This window comes from Pollicipes pollicipes, unplaced genomic scaffold (assembly GCF_011947565.3).
Source record: "Pollicipes pollicipes isolate AB1234 unplaced genomic scaffold, Ppol_2.1 Scaffold_4740;HRSCAF=5597_pilon_pilon_pilon, whole genome shotgun sequence".
NCBI classification, from domain to species: Eukaryota; Metazoa; Arthropoda; class Thecostraca; order Pollicipedomorpha; family Pollicipedidae; genus Pollicipes; species Pollicipes pollicipes.
In genome coordinates, this window is record NW_023596545.1 from 14,844,949 (window position 1) to 14,863,188 (window position 18,240).

Below are 18,240 nucleotides of genomic sequence, written 5' to 3' on the forward strand. Positions count from 1 at the left end.
TATGCTCCGCGTCCAGAAAGCTTTGGCCGTGTGCGTCCCGGCGAGCTCCCCCCCCCCTTGTTCCCACCCCGTGCCCCTCCCACTGTCACCGGGGCCCCGTGCCGGTCGCTGATTTTCTCCTCCGATGGCAGGGCGCGTGGCCGACCGTCGGCCGGCGGTGACGCGTCCGAGGCGTCCGGTGCCGTCCGGCGGCCGCCGCTGGCCTGCCAGCACGCGGCGCCGTCTGCCGAGCCGCCGCCGCCGCCGCTGCACTGGGAGCCGCGGCCGCTGCCGCCGCGCCGCGCCGCCTCGCCCGCTGCGCCGCCGCCAGCCCGCCAGCCGGCCGAGTGTGGCCGCGCCGCGGCGGCCGCCCCGCCGCGCGCCGCCCCCGCGCCGCTGCCGGCCCACGCCGCCGGCGCCGCCATGGCGTACCCGTTCTCCCTGCCGACGTACCTGAGGTGAGCGGCTGGCCACGGCTGGCGCCTGTCGGCCGGCATGTGACCGCCCTGAGGACTGCAAGACGGCTGAATCCCTTTGTTCTGACGCCGTTGACGGCAGCGTTGTTGGCTTTGACAGCTGCTGGTGACGGCCCCTCTCAGGGTGGCTTGCGGATGTGATTGGTGGCGGGCGTGCTCTGGACATGAGTTGGGTGACCTCGAAGGTTGTACTGCTGCTGTGGACTGGACGGTAGTTGCGTCCGATATGTGTTTTTCTGTTATTGAAGACGACAGCGGCGTCGCGTCGCTCTAGCAGGCCTCCGTTTGCAGCTCGGAGGTACCGCCGCATCAGTACCATTACGTGCCTCACGCGCACGTGCAGCCCATGGGCTTTCACGGCCTTCACATCTCGATCTCGGCGCTGCAGCCACATCCGGTACGTGCCGGCCCGCTGGCGTCGCTGCTGCGGCGGCAGGCGGGCTGGCTGGTCCCTGACCCACTCCCTTCCCGCCGCACGTTACCCCAGATGGTACTGGATGGTCCTTGATCTTCCACTGCCACCCAAATAGTGTTGTGTGGTCCTCTGGCCGTCCACTGCACTCCAGGCGTTAGTTTGGGGTCCCCTGACCGCTACCAATAAATACATCCGTGGTGCTGGATGGTCGTCTGATCGTCCTTCAGTGTCCCCAGATTTCTGCTTGTCCCCCCCCCCCTCCCCCTTCACCGTATCAGCACTGTCGCCGCTGTACCCGGGACGGTGTTACGTGGTTGCCGACCCCCGCTGTCCCACGGGTGATAGCCAGCGGCTCGGCGATTGCTCACCCCGGGTAACGTCGGAGGGATGCCCGGCCCGGACACCTGCGCCCCGGCCTGCGCCCGCCGGCCGTATCGGGACCCGTGCCTGACGCGCTGCCGCCGCCCGTCGCAGGGCATGTCGGCCGGCCAGCTGCTGCCGCCGCTGATGTCCGGCATGGCGACGGACGAGCATTACCTGTACCTGATGTCGCAACTGGAGTCTGCCCGGCATGGCGGCGCGCAGCCGGGCGCCTCGCGCACTCAGATCGAGCGCAACACACTGCCGCACCGCTACAAGGTGAGGCGGCCGGCGTGCCGCGGTCCGAGGGTGGCCGGCGTGCCGCGGACCGAGGGCGGCCGGCGTGCCGCGGTCCGAGGGCGGCCGGCGTGCCGCGGTCCGAGGGTGGCCGGCGTGCCGCGGTCCGAGGGCGGCCGGCGTGCCGCGGTCCGAGGGCGGCCGGCTCGCCGCGGTCCTGAGGGTGGCCGGCGTGCCGCGGTCCGAGGGCGGCCGGCGTCGCCGCGGTCCGAGGGCGGCCGGCTCGCCGCGGTCCGAGGGCGGCCGGCGTCGCCGCGGTCCGAGGGCGGCCGGCGTGCCGCGGTCCGAGGGCGGCCGGTGTGCCGCGGTCCGAGGCGGCCGGCGTGCCGCGGTCCGAGGGCGGCCGGCGTGCCGCGGTCCGAGGGCGGCCGGCGTGCCGCGGTCCGGGGTGGCCGGCGTGCCGCGGTCCGGGGGCGGCCGGTGCCCCGCAGACTGCCGGCTGGTTGTGGTCCGCGGTACGGGCTGCCTGACAGGCTTAAATGTGAAGGCTTTGCGGGGCTGGCGAGCGTGGTGGAAGCCCAAAAAGAATGCAGAGAATACATAAGCCGGTGGTTTGTGCCGGCCGTGATTGTACTAACCGCTTGGCTTTTATGTTGATATTGGAAATGGCTGTTTCAGTCTTCACGAACGTCTTGAATCGCATAACCAGATGGCGTGAATGGCTTATACCGCGCATGATTTCCTTGGTACTGAATCGCCTTGCCTTGGCGTCAGTTTGAGGTCGCTGTGACACAGATTAGCCGAACGGGTACTGCACACCGTTTCTTTTGGCAATGACAGTTTGTTGCGACTAGCGCCGCCACGCAACAACACCTGGTGTCTGCGCCGGCGTACGTGGCCTGTCCCGTTAGCGTTATCTGGCGTAGGGCGGCGCCGTTTCTGCTGAGTTCCTCCAGCTGGTCACCAGTGGTAGGCGACTGCGCTTTCGATGGGCATAGACCTTTCGATTGTGCGGGATCCGCTCGCCGAATGGATTTCAAAGATGCGGGGACCCGGCCACGTAAGGCCGGGCGACACTACAGGTGCGGTGCTGTCATCTGCCGGCTCTGTCCCACAGCATCAGAAAACGAGGACGGAGACGGGCGACATCGAAAAGTGCACCATTTGTCTTTCCGAGTTCGAGGACGACGAGTGCGTGAGGTGAGTGCGGGAGGACGCGTTGTCTGGCGCGCCCTTTTTAGTCAGCTGGTGACGGTGATGTCAGGCATCGCTGATGTCTCGCTCTTTTTCTTCCGAATAAAGGGACAATGTTATCTTCGAGATCTATCTCAAAGCCATTTGCCGCAAATGCCTAAAAATCCTCAGTAGAAAGGGTCTGGTCGCACTGTTTTGACGGCCCTCGTGAGTTGGCGCGCCTGCGTGTCTGTGTGTTGTGTGTGTGCGTGTGTGTGTGTGTGTGCATGTGTGTGTGTGTGTGTGTGTGTGTGTGTGTGTGTGTGTGTGTGTGTGTGTGTGTGTGTGCGTGCGTGCGTGCGTGCGTGCGTGCGTGCGTGCGTGCGTGCGTGCGTGTGTGCGTCTGTGTGTGTGTGTGTGTGTGTGTGTGTGTGTGTGTGTGTGTGTGTGTGTGTGTGTGTGTGTGTGTGTGTGTGTGTGTGTGTGTGTGTGTGTGTGTGTGTGTGTGTGTGTGTGGTGTGTGTGTGTGTGTGTGTGTGTGTGTGTGTGTGTGTGTGTGTGTGTGTGTGTGTGTGTGTGTGTGTGTGTGTGTGTGTGTGTGTGTGTGTGTGTGTGTGTGTGTGTGTGTGTGTGTGTGTGTGTGTGTGTGTGTGTGTGTGTGTGTGTGTGTGTGTGTGTGTGTGTGTGTGTGTGTGTGTGTGTGTGTGTGTGTGTGTGTGTGTGTGTGTGTGTGTGTGTGTGTGTGTGTGTGTGTGTGTGTGTGTGTGTGTGTGTGTGTGTGCATGTGTGTAGGTGTGTGGCTCGATGCGGTCTGCCGTGCCTGGCCGCGGCAGCTGGCCGAAGGCGCCGCCGCCACCGACCGCAGCGCCCTCTGCGCTTCGCCTCACACGTGGCCCGCGTTTTCAGGCGGCTGCCCTGCATGCACCTGTACCACATCGACTGCGTGGACCAGTGGCTGGCCACCAACAGGCGCTGTCCCATCTGCCGTGTCGACATCGAGGCTCACTCGAGCAAGGCTCAGCTGGGCCTGTAGCCGGCCCGCCGCCCGTCCCTCGGCGTGCCCTGGCGGTGGTCGGCTCGGAGCGCCGGAGCCGTGCGGTCCAAAGAAGCGCGTCCGCGCGGCGCACGCACGCGAGCGCGTTCGATGTCAGCTCGGCCTGTCGCGGCGGGGTGGCGGTGGCTGGCGGCTGCGGCGGGTGGGGCGGGCCTCGTCACGCGGCCCTTGGGTGGGCGCGGCGGACCGGTGGGCCGGTCAGCTGGCGTGACCGCTCGGCGCGTCTGGAGCCGCTGCCATGACCTCCTGGCTGGCGGCGCGTCTGACAGTTGGTGACGCGGGAGCCGCGCAGGGCTAGTGCTTAATGGGACTCGGAAGGGTCAGAAGACCCAGGTGAATTCCGTTGCTTTCTGTCAGCCAAATGGAGCAAACCGCCGTGGAGCTTGAACAGTGGTGTGATGTACCCGGGGTGTTGTTCCCTTTGGGTTGTTCCTTTAGCACTATTTGCTCGATTGTGGGTGTGCTGATTAGGTAGGTCGTAACCTTTAACGGGTGTCTATACCAGCGACCATGCATTTATAGCGTTGCCTGTCCGCGGAGCTGGTGACTGGTGCTGCTGGCCTTTATTAAAACCCACGCACATTGATACCAATCGTTGAAGCGCTTCTCATTGTGCGGTCGGCTGTACATTTATGTAATTTGTTGCACCAGTGGAACATTAAAGGAAGGGTAGCTACCCGGATTGTGACAACCGATGTGAGTTGTGATGTAGGGTACGTTTATCGTGTTCGGCTTATATCGCTAGCGACATTGACCCGTCGCTGGTCTGACGGTGGCGACATCTGTGGGCGGCACTACCTGAGACTGCCACTCACCAGAACGGCTCGTGCATGTGTATCAAGCTAAGCGAAGAAATCGCCTTTACGTGTACCCAAAGGATGATGTGTGGTCTAACCGGATTTTGGCAGTGCCTCCACGTTATTGTTCGCTTGCTTGTTGCATGACGACTGGCGAGTGATCAGAAACGAATACACGATGATAATTCGGGGTTTTGTCCTTCCGTGCCTGGTGCGTAATAGGTGTTTTTAAGTCGTCCCTGATTACGAACAGCTGCTTGCTTCTCGGCCTGTATGGAGTGGTATGTCGGTGCACCTGCCAAGATCGTGACAGGTAAGACGATAAGACCGTCAAAACTGTAAGACCAAGGTGCGCCCAAATTTCTTTGAACACGAAGGTGTGTTTCAGAGGTGAGACACTTGGCCTCGGTGTTCCCGATAGACGGCTCGGCCGGCTGTGGGAACACCTATGGCGTTTGTCTGTCAGGGCCTTTTCAACACACACGCGATACGCTCGTTTCTCGCTACTAGTCAGCACTTACCCGCGTTGACGCTGTGCGCGAAACAATATCCGTTGTTAGTGTGGCTGTGTCTCGGCACAGAGTGGCGCGAAAGTTGTATACTGCATCGGACAGCTGACTCCTTTTGTGGAAGGCCACTTCACGCAGCCCGAAGTTGAGGGGGCAGAGGCTGCAGCGGCACATCAGCAGCAGGGGCTTGTCGCTGCGCCAGATGCCTGCTCTGCCTGGACGTGCCCATGCCTTGTGTGGCGGCCGCTGCTGTCGTCGCCCGTTGTCGCTCCCCCAACACCGCAGCCGCGTCGGCGGTGTGCTCGGTCGGTCCTCCTGAGGAGCTCGTTAGCCACACGTGCGGACGTCCCACCGGCGCTGGCCTTGACTGCTGCGTGCGCGCGGCGCGCCGGCGGGTGGGGGCTCGCGCCGGCGCGCCGCCGCCCGTCGGCCTTCGCCCGGCGGCGGGCGCGAACTGTTTCCGGGAGCGGCCACGAGGGCGCCACCGGTACCTGGCGCCGGCCGTCCGGCGCGGCGAGGCCACTGGCGAGGCGGCGGCGGTGCGCGGCGGTCCTGTCGGCGCGCGGACCCGGTCACCAGCGGCACGTGGGCACGAGGGCAAGCGTCACGCGGCCAGCTGACCCGAGGTCAAGGGTCGCGTGACTAGCCGACCTGGAGCTCTGAGACGTGAGCACGGCTGATTCGGTTCGCGCGTCGCGTGTGCCACCGACCTCAGGTCAAGCGTGACGTGTGCAGCGCACCGCGGTTCGCAGTGTCAGCCGCTCTCGGGCAGAGCAGGCCGGCGGATCGCCTGGTCGGACGCCAGCCGCTCGCCCGCGGCTCGGCGCCGGAGCTCGGCAGGTCGCGCGCGAGGCTCGACCGCCGCAGACAGAGGAGCACGATGGCGTTGCGAGAGGGTCGCCGCGACGACATGGAGCGTGCCTCCTACTACGTCTGGTTCCTCGGCACGGAGGAGAGTCGGGGCCTGCGCGGCCGTGAGTATGTGGCCCCTGTGGTGGCCGACCTCGTGCGCAAGGAGCGTCACGTGGAGCCGTGCAAGGTGACGCTACAGCTCAGCAGCAAGGGCATGAAGATTGTGCAGCACGTGGCGCGCCCGGGCAGTGGCCGCGCCGGCCAGGTGAAGCACTTCATCCCCGACCACGCCATCACGTGCGCGGTGCGCGAACCGCCGCCGGATGACGACGTCGTCAGCTGCATCCTGCTCGTCTTCAACCCGGTGACCAAGTGTCCGGTGCACGTGCACACGTACCGCTGCGACTCGCCGGAGACGGCGGCGCTGCTGGCCGGCCAGCTGCAGACGCTGGCGGCGCGGCCCGAGAATCGCGCGCGCATCCAGCAGATCGAGGCGCGCCTGATGGAGCGCGGCCTGCTGGCGCCGCCGGCGGCCGTCCCGTATGGGCCAGCGGCCGGCGAGCTGCGCCAGAAGGGCCGCGCGGCCGCCGAGCTGGCTGGGCCCGCGGCCGCCGGAACGGTCGGCTATCAGGAGGACTCGAGCGGCATCGGGTCCGACGACACGCCCAGTCCCGACCACCGAGAGCGGACCTCCTCAGGTCAGTGGGTGGGCGGTGCGGGTCAGACATGTGAGGACCCCGGAGATCGAGCTACGGACCTCCTCAGGTCAGTGGGTGGACGGTGCGGGTCAGGCGTGTGAGGACCCCGGAGATCGAGCTACGGACCTCCTCAGGTCAGTGGGTGGACGGTGCGGGTCAGGCATGTGAGGACCCCGGAGATCGGGCTACGGACCTCCTCAGGTCAGTGGGTGGACGGTGCGGGTCAGACATGTGAGGAGCCCGGAGATCGGGCTACGGAGATCCTCGCGTAAGTACGCAGACATTTTGGTTTTAGCTTAGAAGGCCTTGATCTCCCGGCTCTTCGGCACTATCAGTTCGGAGTTCGCGTGCAAACAGTTCTCGGCATTTAATATCGCAGGCGGTTCTGTCTCGACCGCGTTATGAAGCAAATCTTGGTTATATCGGCAGTACTCAACGCTTCATGCTGTGTCTACGACTCTGAGTTAAAGCGGTCATCTCAGTCTCAGAACGCACTGGCATCTGCAGGCCAATGTATTAGGCGACATGTCACCGGTGGGGTGGCTTCGAGTGTCGGTATCTCGGCTCCAAGGCGGACAGAGCGGTTCCGCGGGGCTGGGTCCCCACCGTCTGGTGTCACTAATCCAGCCCCTCCCCCGTTCAGGAGATTTGTGTCCACTCTTCTCATTCGCTCGACCCCTTATTACAGAGATGCTTTTTCCGGGCACACTAATGGCTCTTGTCCGGATTTTGGTCTTGGTCTTTCGGGAAGGTCCTTGTCTTTGTAGGCACGGTCCAATCATATACCACCCCGAAAGCGGAAGGTCGCCGAACCAGACGCGCCGGTCAGGGGCTAACGTCCGCATCGTTTTGTCGAATGCTGCTGCAATTTCGTGACGTTGTAAGCATCGGTATATTTATGTGGTGAAGACGTGGGAAATAGCTTCGAGAAGATCACATGTACATTGTTCTAGCAAGTGCAACTTGAATATTTTAGACAGCAGTGAATGATTAAAGCACTCAGTAGAATAGTATACTTCGTCATGATTGCATGAGAAGGCCATGCGTTTTCGGGAATAACCAAGGACTGCGATTTCAAGTCAAGATATTCATACGAAGCCCGGGAGACAAAATAGCTTGAATAGCTTTGTGGTGAACATGAGGGGTTTTAAGCACAAATCAAATTGAACGTAGGTTATTTCACAGAAATTTAATAATACACCTATGTATAATATGATGTAGATTTGATATGCATATGCATACATATATATCCTATCTCTTTACTAGATCAGGTGCAGTCACTAGAAGCCACATCCCCACTTCCGCTAACAACAAGCGGGCGGTTCATAACCAGGAAAAGCGTCTCGAGTCTTGGTCCAAACCGCGTTCGAGCGCCCACGCCGCGCCTGGCCGGCGCCGTGCGGTGCAGGCCTCAGATGACCATCGCAAGCCGCCAGCGATAGAGCGCGATCACGAGTTACGGCATGTTCCCACGGACCGTGCGGGGGCTGGCCTCGGTCACATCTGGGTCAGTGGTCACGCAGAGTCCGCGGTCCCCGTCGGCGCCGCTCGCGGTCTGTTTCCTTCCCCCGCCGCGCGGGAAGATCGGCTGATAAGCTGCTGGACCGTTGGGCGTCGCCTGGTTCCACTGGCAACAGCGGAGCGCCGGTGTCGCGCGCCCCAGCCGTGCACAGTGTCGCACCAACCGCCCGGTCCGAAGCAGAGAGCTCTGCACGGCTCGCCTGCGTGCAAGCGTCGAGCGCACGAGCCGACGAGCGTCTCAAGCGCCGAGCGCACGAGCCGACGAGCGTCTCGAGCGCCGCGCAGGCCGGTCCCGTCCACTGAGAGGTTACCGTGGGGACCAGCCGGCGCGCCACGCCAGCGCCGGCCCTCTGTTCATGCGATGACTCGCGCCGCGTGGTGGTCTCTCTGCGCGCCGCCCACGCCGCATCTGAGACGGGCCCAGGGTCGGCCCTCGAACGGCGATCAGCGCCCGGCGGCTCTGGGTCAGCGGCCGGCCAGTCCCGGCCGAGTCACGCGTGCGCCGCGGGGCGGCCGGCGGCCGGTGGTGACCCGTTATCGCGCGTGCCGTCGCCGCACCAAGAGGCCACCACGCCGAGTCGGCCGCCGGCTACCGGGCCTGGAACGGCCGCCACGGTCACCGGCGGCCGGCGGCGTCCGCGGCCGACAGTCGGTGCCGTGCGGACGCGTCGCCGGCGGCGATTGTTACGGTGCGTGACGCGTGACGCGTGGCGCGCCAGTAGGGCGTGCAGGGCCCTCATAGTGGCGCAGACCGCGTGGTCCATGTGGCAAGTCCTCGACTGTGCAGCAGCATACGGCTGGGGTAGGGGGAGGGGCAATGGCTGCAGAACAGTCCATGGCTGTAGGGCGACTCACCTGTACGGCGACCGGCTGCAGTAGGGCGGTTGGCGTGCGCGTCGGCCGCTGGCCGAGCGGATCGGTCCAGCAAAGAACGTAGTTCACCCGGCGGACCGGCCGCTGTTTACAGCGGCAGGGGCGACGCCAGGCAAATTGCGAGGAGGGTTCTCCGCCGAAAGATCGGACGCGGAACACGGCAGTCAGGGGCCTGCCGCTGTTACCGGCGACGGCAGGGGCCTGCCGCTGTTACCGGTGACGGCAGGGGTCTGCAGCTGTTACCGGCGACGGCAGGGGTCTGCAGCTGTTACCGGCGACGGCAGGGGTCTGCAGCTGTTACCGGTGACGGCAGGGGTCTGCAGCTGTTACGGACGACGCTAGGGGCCTGCCGCCGCTACCGGCGACGACAGGAACTGCACGGGGAGGCTGAACTGTCCGGAGGGGATCCGCTCATATCGCTGAGGTTGGGCTTGGTGCGCATATCACTTCAGTTCGTGGCGTTCTCGGCTGTCTTGGCAGATGCACGTGTGGTTGCATAAGCCTTTTTTAGTTGACCAGACGTTTAACGGTGGACCATGGAGGTAGAACACCACCGGGCTTGGCTACTTTCTTGCCGCTTACTTCAGAATGGCCCACGCGCTAGTACGTTGCGCAAATGCCCATTCCAATCCGTTAGGCTCTTCGGAGAAAAACTGGGAGAATGGAGATATAGATTCATTGAACTAGTGCACTGAACTACTTATGCATGAGACTAATACTAATGCACTGAACAACTTACGATTAGGCTCAGTTTGATGAAAGCAAAGAAGTGCAGAGCAGAGTTGTAGGGTGAACGTATGTCACTGGGCAAAACTACACGTCTCGCCTTCATTTATCCGTCGTCATAATGCCTAAAAGCAATGTCTCAAAACGCGGCTCTAACATAAAACATACATGGTCTTACATACTATGGTCTTATGATATTATATATACTATATGCAATGAATTTGATAACCTGGTTACCATTCATCATAGAAATGTTTACAGTGGTTCGCCGCTGACTTCATACCAGGGTATGTTTAAGCAAGGCTTGAAAGCGCATCAGCATTCAAAGAGAAGCAGCGGCTCTAGCAAAGGCGTGACTAAGGTGCGCTGGGTCCGAGTCGATCCGGACATATGCCTGGGTCTCACGAACCGGTCCCAGAACCTAACATTCAAGTCCACTCGTCAGATGTTTCTATGGGATCCAGGGGTGCGAAAATCATTCCCGACTTAATCACGGAATGGCATTGCTGTTCTACACCATGTTTGTGACGAGATGCTAGCAAACATATGATTATGCTTCGGATTTTCTCCTCATCAATGGAGTGAACAATAACACCGTTAACGAAAACAATAGCCCGGATAATTGACCTGAGGCTTTTGATTTCTACTGATTACCTTGCATGACTCCGCGCATCCTCGCCGCACACTTTATCCTCTGATCTCGGTTTACTCATCTAGGTTGTTGGTTTCCCTCGCCTCCTGCTGGCCCTTAAGTCCATTCTGACTTGGGCTACTACAGAGTCATTATTCTCCTTCTGACCACGTCTCTTCTGCTGACTACTGCGGCCCTTACCGGGTCGCATTTCCCCTCGCTTGCCGACTCCTCGCGACTCCTGCTGGCTTCCGCGGCTCCCGCCGTCTACCATGGCTCATGCCTACTCCCGCGACTCCTTCCGCCTCCTGTGGTGGCTCGTGTGTACCCCCATAGCTCCTGCCGCCTCCTGTGGCTTCTGTCGGCTCCCGCGGCCCCTGCGCCTCTCGTGGTCCCTGCCGGCTCCCGTGGCACCTACCGCCTTTCATGGCTCCTGCCGCCTCCCGTACCTCGTGCCTACTCTCACGGATCCTGCCGCCTCCCCACGGCTCCCGTTGAGCTCCTGGGCAGTCCGCTCCTGCTGACTCACAGCCGTCGCCGCCCGTTAGCGGCCGTGGCGAATCTGCGGACGTCGTGCCCTGCTGTCGTGCGCCCGGTTGTCACAGTCGTGTCTGTTTGGGGAGGGGAACTGTCGGCTCCCGGACCTGGCCTGGCACCGGCGCCGGCGCCGGCGGAAAGCTCCGGCCGACGCCGCGCGCCGCCGGCGCCCGCCAGCACGAACGGCTGCCAGCTGGAGCGGGTTTACCGGCGCGGCAGGCGGGGAGATCAGCTGACTGCAGGGCTCGGCTGCACGGCATAGCGCGAGGTGGCCGCATATCCTGCCCGGCCCTGGGTGGGGTCGCCGAGTCACTGTATGCTGCACATGCCCGCATGCTACGAGTTGGTGCATCGGTGGTGATGATAGCTGTTTTCACGTCGGACGCTACGAAATGAGCGTATGAATCCGCATCTGAAATTAAAGATCTGGACGTGACAGCGCATGTCTCTTCAGCGGTATGGCTATTCGGACAAATACCTATGCTTCAGGGTGGGTATTTGTCCGAATTCTGACGTGGCCACCTCCAGTTTGAAACGTTGAGTTTGATCTGGATCTGAGTTAAGAACTTTCGGTTTACGTCTCAACACGGACGGAGGCTGTGTTTTTGAGACCCCTGCCTTATAAATGGATTGTTTTGCACACACCGGTGAAAATAGAAGCTGGCGGGCACCTGACAGGTACGCCACAAATAAGTGAGAGTGCCAATTTTGCCACTACGTTCCTCATACTTGCAGCGATCTGCCGACACGTTCAACCTTCAGACCGCTGAGTCGTCTATTTGAGGAATCCAAAGCCCGACTCGCTCTCAGTGTCCGTCTGCCGGCTGCCCACCGCACAGACGGCCGCCAACTGCGCGACCTTCGACTTCATTCTGTACCGGGGAGGAGCGCCTCTCGCCAGACTCTGCACCGGGCTGCGGTGAATCACTCCGGCTAGAATCATCAGAATCTCGGCAGGGAAGGGCGACTGGCCGCCTCTCCGGTACAGGCCTGCTTGCCGTGTGCAGACCTTCGGGCGCAGCGCCGGAGGCCGGCTAGGTCCGCATTTTACACCGAGCGAATGGATCACGAACCAGCGGTTGGGGCTTGTTCTCCCGAAACGCGCACGTGGTGCGGTCTGCAGTGCTGACCGGGTTCACTGGCACGCCGAGGAGGGTGAAGACAGAACGGATGGCAGGCATTGCACTCCTCGCGGTGCGCTTGATGTGGGCTTTGCATCCCCTTATCCTCCGGTCTCTCCATCAGCTTTCCTGCCAGTCCTTTGTTCGAACGCCGCGCAGCACGCCAATGGGTGGAGTGCAGGCTCCTTCTCGCGGTGTGGATAACACTCGTCCGCTCCGTGTCCGCACGAAATCCCCGGTGCCCTCCGCGGTCTGCAGACTGGTGCTCTTAAGGGCAGCGGCGACAGGCGCCGGTGCCGCTCTGCTACCTGTGGCCAACATGGCGCAGCGCTCTGTGTGAGTCAGAGACGATTATAAGACTTAATGCAGCCTGCTCGGACTGGCTGCATCGCCGTTTTGCCCGCGTCATGCAATGAGCCAACCCTGAATCCTTGAGAATATGATCGTTGGCAATGCTCCAGCACGTGTTCATTGTCTTTGTCATATCCAGTCAGAGAACAGATTACGGTCGTCCCACGAAGAGACGGGAGAAATAACGCGCACTTATTTCACCACCGTGAGCATCGCATCATATCTCACTTCATGGCTCATTGGGATTCAAACCGGCGCAGCTAAACGAGCTAAATGACCCTAAGCTGCCGACAAACGTTACGAGCCGTTCCAGTTCCATACCTTACGCCCACTACATGATGAATTTTATATATGGTCTCGGCCTACCTTCAGCTGCGAGACCCTGACCGCGTCCTTAAACACCTCGCCTCTCACCTCTCGCTGCACGTCTACACCTGTCAGTGACCACGGAGCAGCACTGCTTCCCTCCTCGCCTGTGCAGCAACAGCCTCCTGAGCGGGAGGTGGCCGGCCCTGTCACCGCCGGCCACAGCCCCGTCACGCAGCACTCGCTCTCAGGCCGCGCGCCCGCCGCACGCCGAGATGACGTCACGGCGATCAGGTGGACGGCGCCCTGATGTTTGTCATTCGCCGCCGTCAGAAGACCAGCCAAACCAGTTTGTCATTACGGCTGTCCATGCTGGGCAATTAGGAGGCCGGGTCAGCGAACGTCGAGGCGGCTGCAGGGACGCCGCACGCTCACAGGAAGCCAGAACTTCCGGCTGGGTGGGGCGACGAGTTTGACGGAAGGCGGAGGCACCACGACCGAGAGTTTGGCTTTGCCGCAAACAGCTGGACGGTGTCATCACCGATGGCGCCGACCACGCGAAGCCTTCCCTGTCGGCGATCGATTGCGATAGGTCGCAATAAAAGTGACTCGGAGCGGGTTTGAAATGAGGGTTTTGTGCGCCGCCAACTCGGCCGTCCGTTACTGCTGATGGTCGGATTGCAGCTAATGTAGTAATGCTGTTGCATGTATTGGGGCCCAGTCACTTCTTGATCAGGCTGCCACGGCATTTGGAGCAGGTGCTGGCCGCCAGGGCCTGTGCAAAGTGCAGAAAGAATACGATCTAATGATAAGCGGAGTAATTTTCCTAATTCACCTTGCAAAATGGGAAATATACTTCAGCATCGTTTCCTGTCCACATAAGACAGGCACCTTAGAGTTACCTAGGGCGGAAAGCAAAGCGGTTGGCTGGTTTTGTAAATATTTCTTTGTTTTTTCACCTATGAATGGAAATGCAGAATGTGCCAATTGCATTTGTGCCTTTCGCGTACTTTGGAACTATGCAACGCATTTTGCACAGTCCCACTGGCGCATCATAAGACTTGCCATATTTCTTTGAACATTTACCCTAGAACAATCGGTAAATTACTCTTACGCGCCCGGCTGGCTGGTTGGATACCCTTCGCTAGGTACAGGGTCAATTTGACGCCTGAGATCTGAGGAAGTAAGAGAACCAATGACACCAAATTCACAGGGTTTGTTTACCTGTACGTAAACTCACTCAGGTCAAAGTTTAATGTTCTCAGGTCATGACCTTCGGGTCCAATAAGGTCAAACAAGGTCAAATTTCAGGTTGATCTCGGAAGTGCCCCAGTACCTAGATACATGTTCCAAACAAAAGGCCTCATGCTCATTTAGGGTCATTGACTTCGTCTGACCTTTCGAAGGTCATAGTGGCCAGAATCCTACAAGGTTGCTTTGAGTGTTGCAGTTGAATAAGCGACAAAGATTATGTTAGGCAGTGTGTTCCTGAAACGAAAATGTTGACCTGGGTCATTTTAGGTCATTGACTTATCCTGACCTCTAAGAAGTTCATGAAAGATGCATAGTGCAGTTCATGTTATCAATACAGCCGGAATGAGCACCAGAAACTACCCCGCACAGCAATCCATGTAGAAAAAGCAGGCTAGTTTTGACTTTGTTCTGACCTTCTTACCTGACCCTGGGTCAATGGAATATATTCTCCAGTTGTTGCGATGCCAAATAAAGTATCTCAGAGGCGTATGGCTTCCTGTAACTCTCCGTTGTTACATCAGGTTAAACGATTCTCTAAAAATTGACTTCGCTGAATCCATGGTCTGAATTTGATCCGCCGTAGGTCAACGACCTTAGAAGGGTACATATATTTTTATACCAAATGATGTACTTTTCAATTATCTACAGATGCGCAAAATTTGGCGCGGCTACGCCGCGCCATTCAGAAACCATTTGGGGAAAACCTTCGGGAGGTCATGTTGACCCCTACCCAAGCGCGTGTTAGTCATACGAAAACGACTGCGTCCTAGATACGTACAGCTTCTGAATATAAACCAGTGTGAGTTGTACATGCTTGTGGAGAGCTTCGTACCCCGTCAAATGTCACGGCCTCGGTTTTGTCAGGTTCGTGTCGACGGCAGCGCGCCACTGCTCGTCGCCGCGGCCTGCACGGCGGGCGGGCGCACGGCACTGTCCTTGCTGAGCCGGGGCGCGTGACGCCGTGTCAGGCCCGGTGTGGCACCGTTACATGCCGTCCCAACGGCCGCTCTCACGTTTTCAGCGTCGGAATGTTGCCCGGTCAGCATTCTCGACGGTGTGTCGGGGGCGGGTCTGCTCGAACCACGGCGAACACAGTGGATGACCTGCGTGTGATCGGCGGCAGGGCAAATGGCTCGTCAAATGCGAGTTTGAACGTACCGCTATCGCGATACGAAAGGCCTGCTACAAGCGATGCGAACATTAGGATTTGTTTGGCGTAGATACGTCCTGAGACTTACAGATGAAGTTCGGTGACATTGCACGTGTAGGTGTCTGAATGCTCCCGTTCACTGAGCAAGCGCTTGAGCCCTCTGACCAGTCGTAAGCTTGCAAGGGAGATAGCATACAGATAGGCAGACACGAGGTCATAAGGACATACAGACACACAGACATACACGTATACAGGCATACAGGCATGCAGACATAGGGACGCACTTCATACAGGATTGCAGATGTAAGTTGGTGAGGGAGGGAAACTGGAGGGCTCAAAACTGGATGTGGTGTAGAATGCTTCCCTACATCCAGGTTTTTAGCTATTGATTGAAGCGCATGCTGTCACACTACAAGCTCACAATTCTGACTCAGAGATATTTAGGCTTAAAAAACAGCCAAAAAAAATGCCGCTAACACTGACATGCAAGAGCAAGTCCACGGCAACTGAGGCGAGCATTTGAGCGGTCGTTGGCGTCATTCAGCTGGGCCAGGAGCGAGCAAGAGAGGTCGGAGCAAACCAAACACCCGGCCCCTGGTTGCTAGCTAGTGGTCCAAATATCCGGTCCATGTCATTCTAGGCCACTGATCGGCGCGGAGTACGTGCAGGAATGTACAATGCCAACGCACACCCAGACCCAGGGTCTTGCGAAGCCGCTGCGCGTGATCTCAGTTCATAGGATGACGCGGATAGGCTTCAAAGGGTGGCCATCAGAACCCGGTCACTGAACGCCTCGGACAGCGGTACAGCGCTGGTCCACGTGCTGCCACAGGTCACTGGCCGCCGCGGAGGCACCCTGGCATTGAGCCTCGTGAATGGCTTGTCATCGATCAGCCCGGGGAAGGGTCGAGACTGCGCCGCAGCTGGCTGTCGGATATGTGCCTCTGCGCTCCCACTCTCGTCACGGTCACAACCGGGACCTCGATATCGTCAATTAAGGTTCCGAGTGCACAGCCGGGACCACTGCGCCAGCGTACACAGACGCATCCGGGGTCACTGCGCCAGCGGACGCATACATGATCGTACCACTGCGCCATCGTACGGTTGCGTACCCAGACTACTGCACCAGCCTAAGAGTGCTCACGCCCTGGCTACGGCTTCGGTCGTCTGATCCAGCCCGGGACTGAGGGGGTCGGGTGTAGATAGTCCTGCTGGTCCAGCCTTGGACTGAGGAGGGACGGGCGTGGTCCTGGGGGCACGTAATCATGAACATAAAGGGGGATGCGCATCTGCCGTGACGCGGTGTGACCAATGCCATAGATACTCGGATGTAGTATGGCCGGTCGTCTTTTGAGATTCATCATCACCAATGACGCAGGCCGCGCATAAAGTCAAGCATTTCGTCAGATCGCTGAAGTTTTCCAACCACCTTATTTGAAACAGCTGTGACTTAAATAGACCCAGTTCCAGCAAAAACGCCGTCTGAAGACAACATGCTTCAAGGCTGCTGCCCCGGTCACCTTGGTGGTTCGTGGCCGTCGCCAATTGCTGTCTGTGGAGGGCACGCACCCGCGTGAAAGCAAATTAAACTACTTTTACGAGGCTAATGGAACGACGGAATTATAAAGAGAGAGATAAACACCTGAGTATATGTCACCAATTCGTGACGTTTGGTAGAAATGCCATGTGGGTGTGGAATACTGGAGCGCTCAAGCAGATATATTTCACCCATCAAGTACGAACGTCCAAAAAAAGCTTTGGGCTGCCCGGCTGTTCATTTTAAGACGCACCATCGTTCGTGGCTATTCAAGACACACCGCTGTCCCTGGCTATTGGGACGTACCGTCGTCCGTGGCTATTTCATCAACTGCAAACCGCGGGAATAGTTGTTTCACCTTTTCGTGGTACCCCCGAGTCTAGGTGTCGGGTCGAAAAGTATAAGCATCATGTGTTGCCCTGTTTGATGCCAGTAAGAAAACGTTAAGCGGGTCCCTGACCACGCCACAACGCTGAGATGGTCCTCTTAATAGCTGCTCAACTCATATTTAAAGCTCAACAACATGACCCAGCATCAGCCAGACGAATGTTCACCACCAGATATGCTGAGATGTTCAATGATGGGTACCATTAATGTTGCGGCTTCGCCTGAAACAGTTCGCATGGGGGAGAAATGTCAACCTTTCCAGCAGTTGCGGAATAACCTTGGCAAAGTGAACTTTCCCTGAGTGATTTTAAATGGATACTCACTTGACCAAGCTGTGAAGCATCTGAGACATGATGCAATTGCTACCTCATGCCTTTTGTGCCATTTACATATTGCCATCTCATATAGCCTTAAGGCGTTTTTAGGCGTCTAATTTTACAACTTTCACATTTAATCATGATACAGGGGACATTAATCGTTCGGCGGGGCTTTGATGCTATCTTTCGAGCCAGTTGGGTCAGTGTTTTGAAATTTAATGCTGCTTTTAAAAGTAATTTAACATAACCTGTCAAAGACTGAGCCGCAACGGTACACAGAAGCCACTCCAGAAACGAGTCTCGCAAGGCATGTCACGACGTTACGCGACTGAGCCGTCTGCAGTTTGAGGGGGTGTCCCACCTCCCTTCTGCTTCCAGTGTCCGGTCAATGTTTTATTAAAGATGTCACAGCATGTCCTACTGCATCAGGGATGATCGCCTTGAGGGGATGTGTGAATTAACAGGGGCGAACCCAGGTGCAACACGGGAAAAATTGGTGTACTTGGCTGCCCATACGGGCCAGAATAAACTGCTGGCAAAAACCATTTAGTGTTGCGATGACAGTTCGTCGAAAATTTCAATAGTGAACTGCATTTAAGCAACACATCATATATACAAACACACAAGTGCGTAGATACTCCGGACAACTACAAGTGCATAGATACTCCGGACACAAATATTGGAATGAAATGGATTTAAGTTATATTTTTAGGCTATCCGTGTAGCAATATGGTGAGTTTTTCTTCATTTCTGACCACCCTCTCATTCGTTATTGTTCTGTGGCCATCTTCCCGCTCGTAATTGTTCTCTGGTTGAACGTCAGGTCTGTCGACAATGAAAGCTTTCAAAAAAATGTGTGCACAGGTATGAACAAGCACGTTGGCAGGCCACATGGATGAGAAGCACCTACATCGTCACTGGGATTTGATGCTATTCTAGTGTCTGCTAAGATATCTCCATCATTACAACATTATTATAG

The 18,240-nt window shown here is 58.5% G+C and overlaps 1 protein-coding gene across 1 annotated transcript; it reads left to right on the forward strand.

Moving 5' to 3' along the window:
- The first annotated feature begins 367 nt into the window (after positions 1 to 367).
- LOC119099456 (E3 ubiquitin-protein ligase RNF165) lies at positions 368 to 3,800 on the forward strand. Its single transcript, XM_037222609.1, has 5 exons — positions 368 to 437; positions 747 to 852; positions 1,345 to 1,509; positions 2,585 to 2,667; positions 3,547 to 3,800. The coding sequence occupies exons 1-5, from the start codon at positions 403 to 405 to the stop codon at positions 3,671 to 3,673; spliced, it is 516 nt and encodes a 171-aa protein (XP_037078504.1). The 5' UTR covers positions 368 to 402; the 3' UTR covers positions 3,674 to 3,800.
- Positions 3,801 to 18,240: the final 14,440 nt, after the last annotated feature.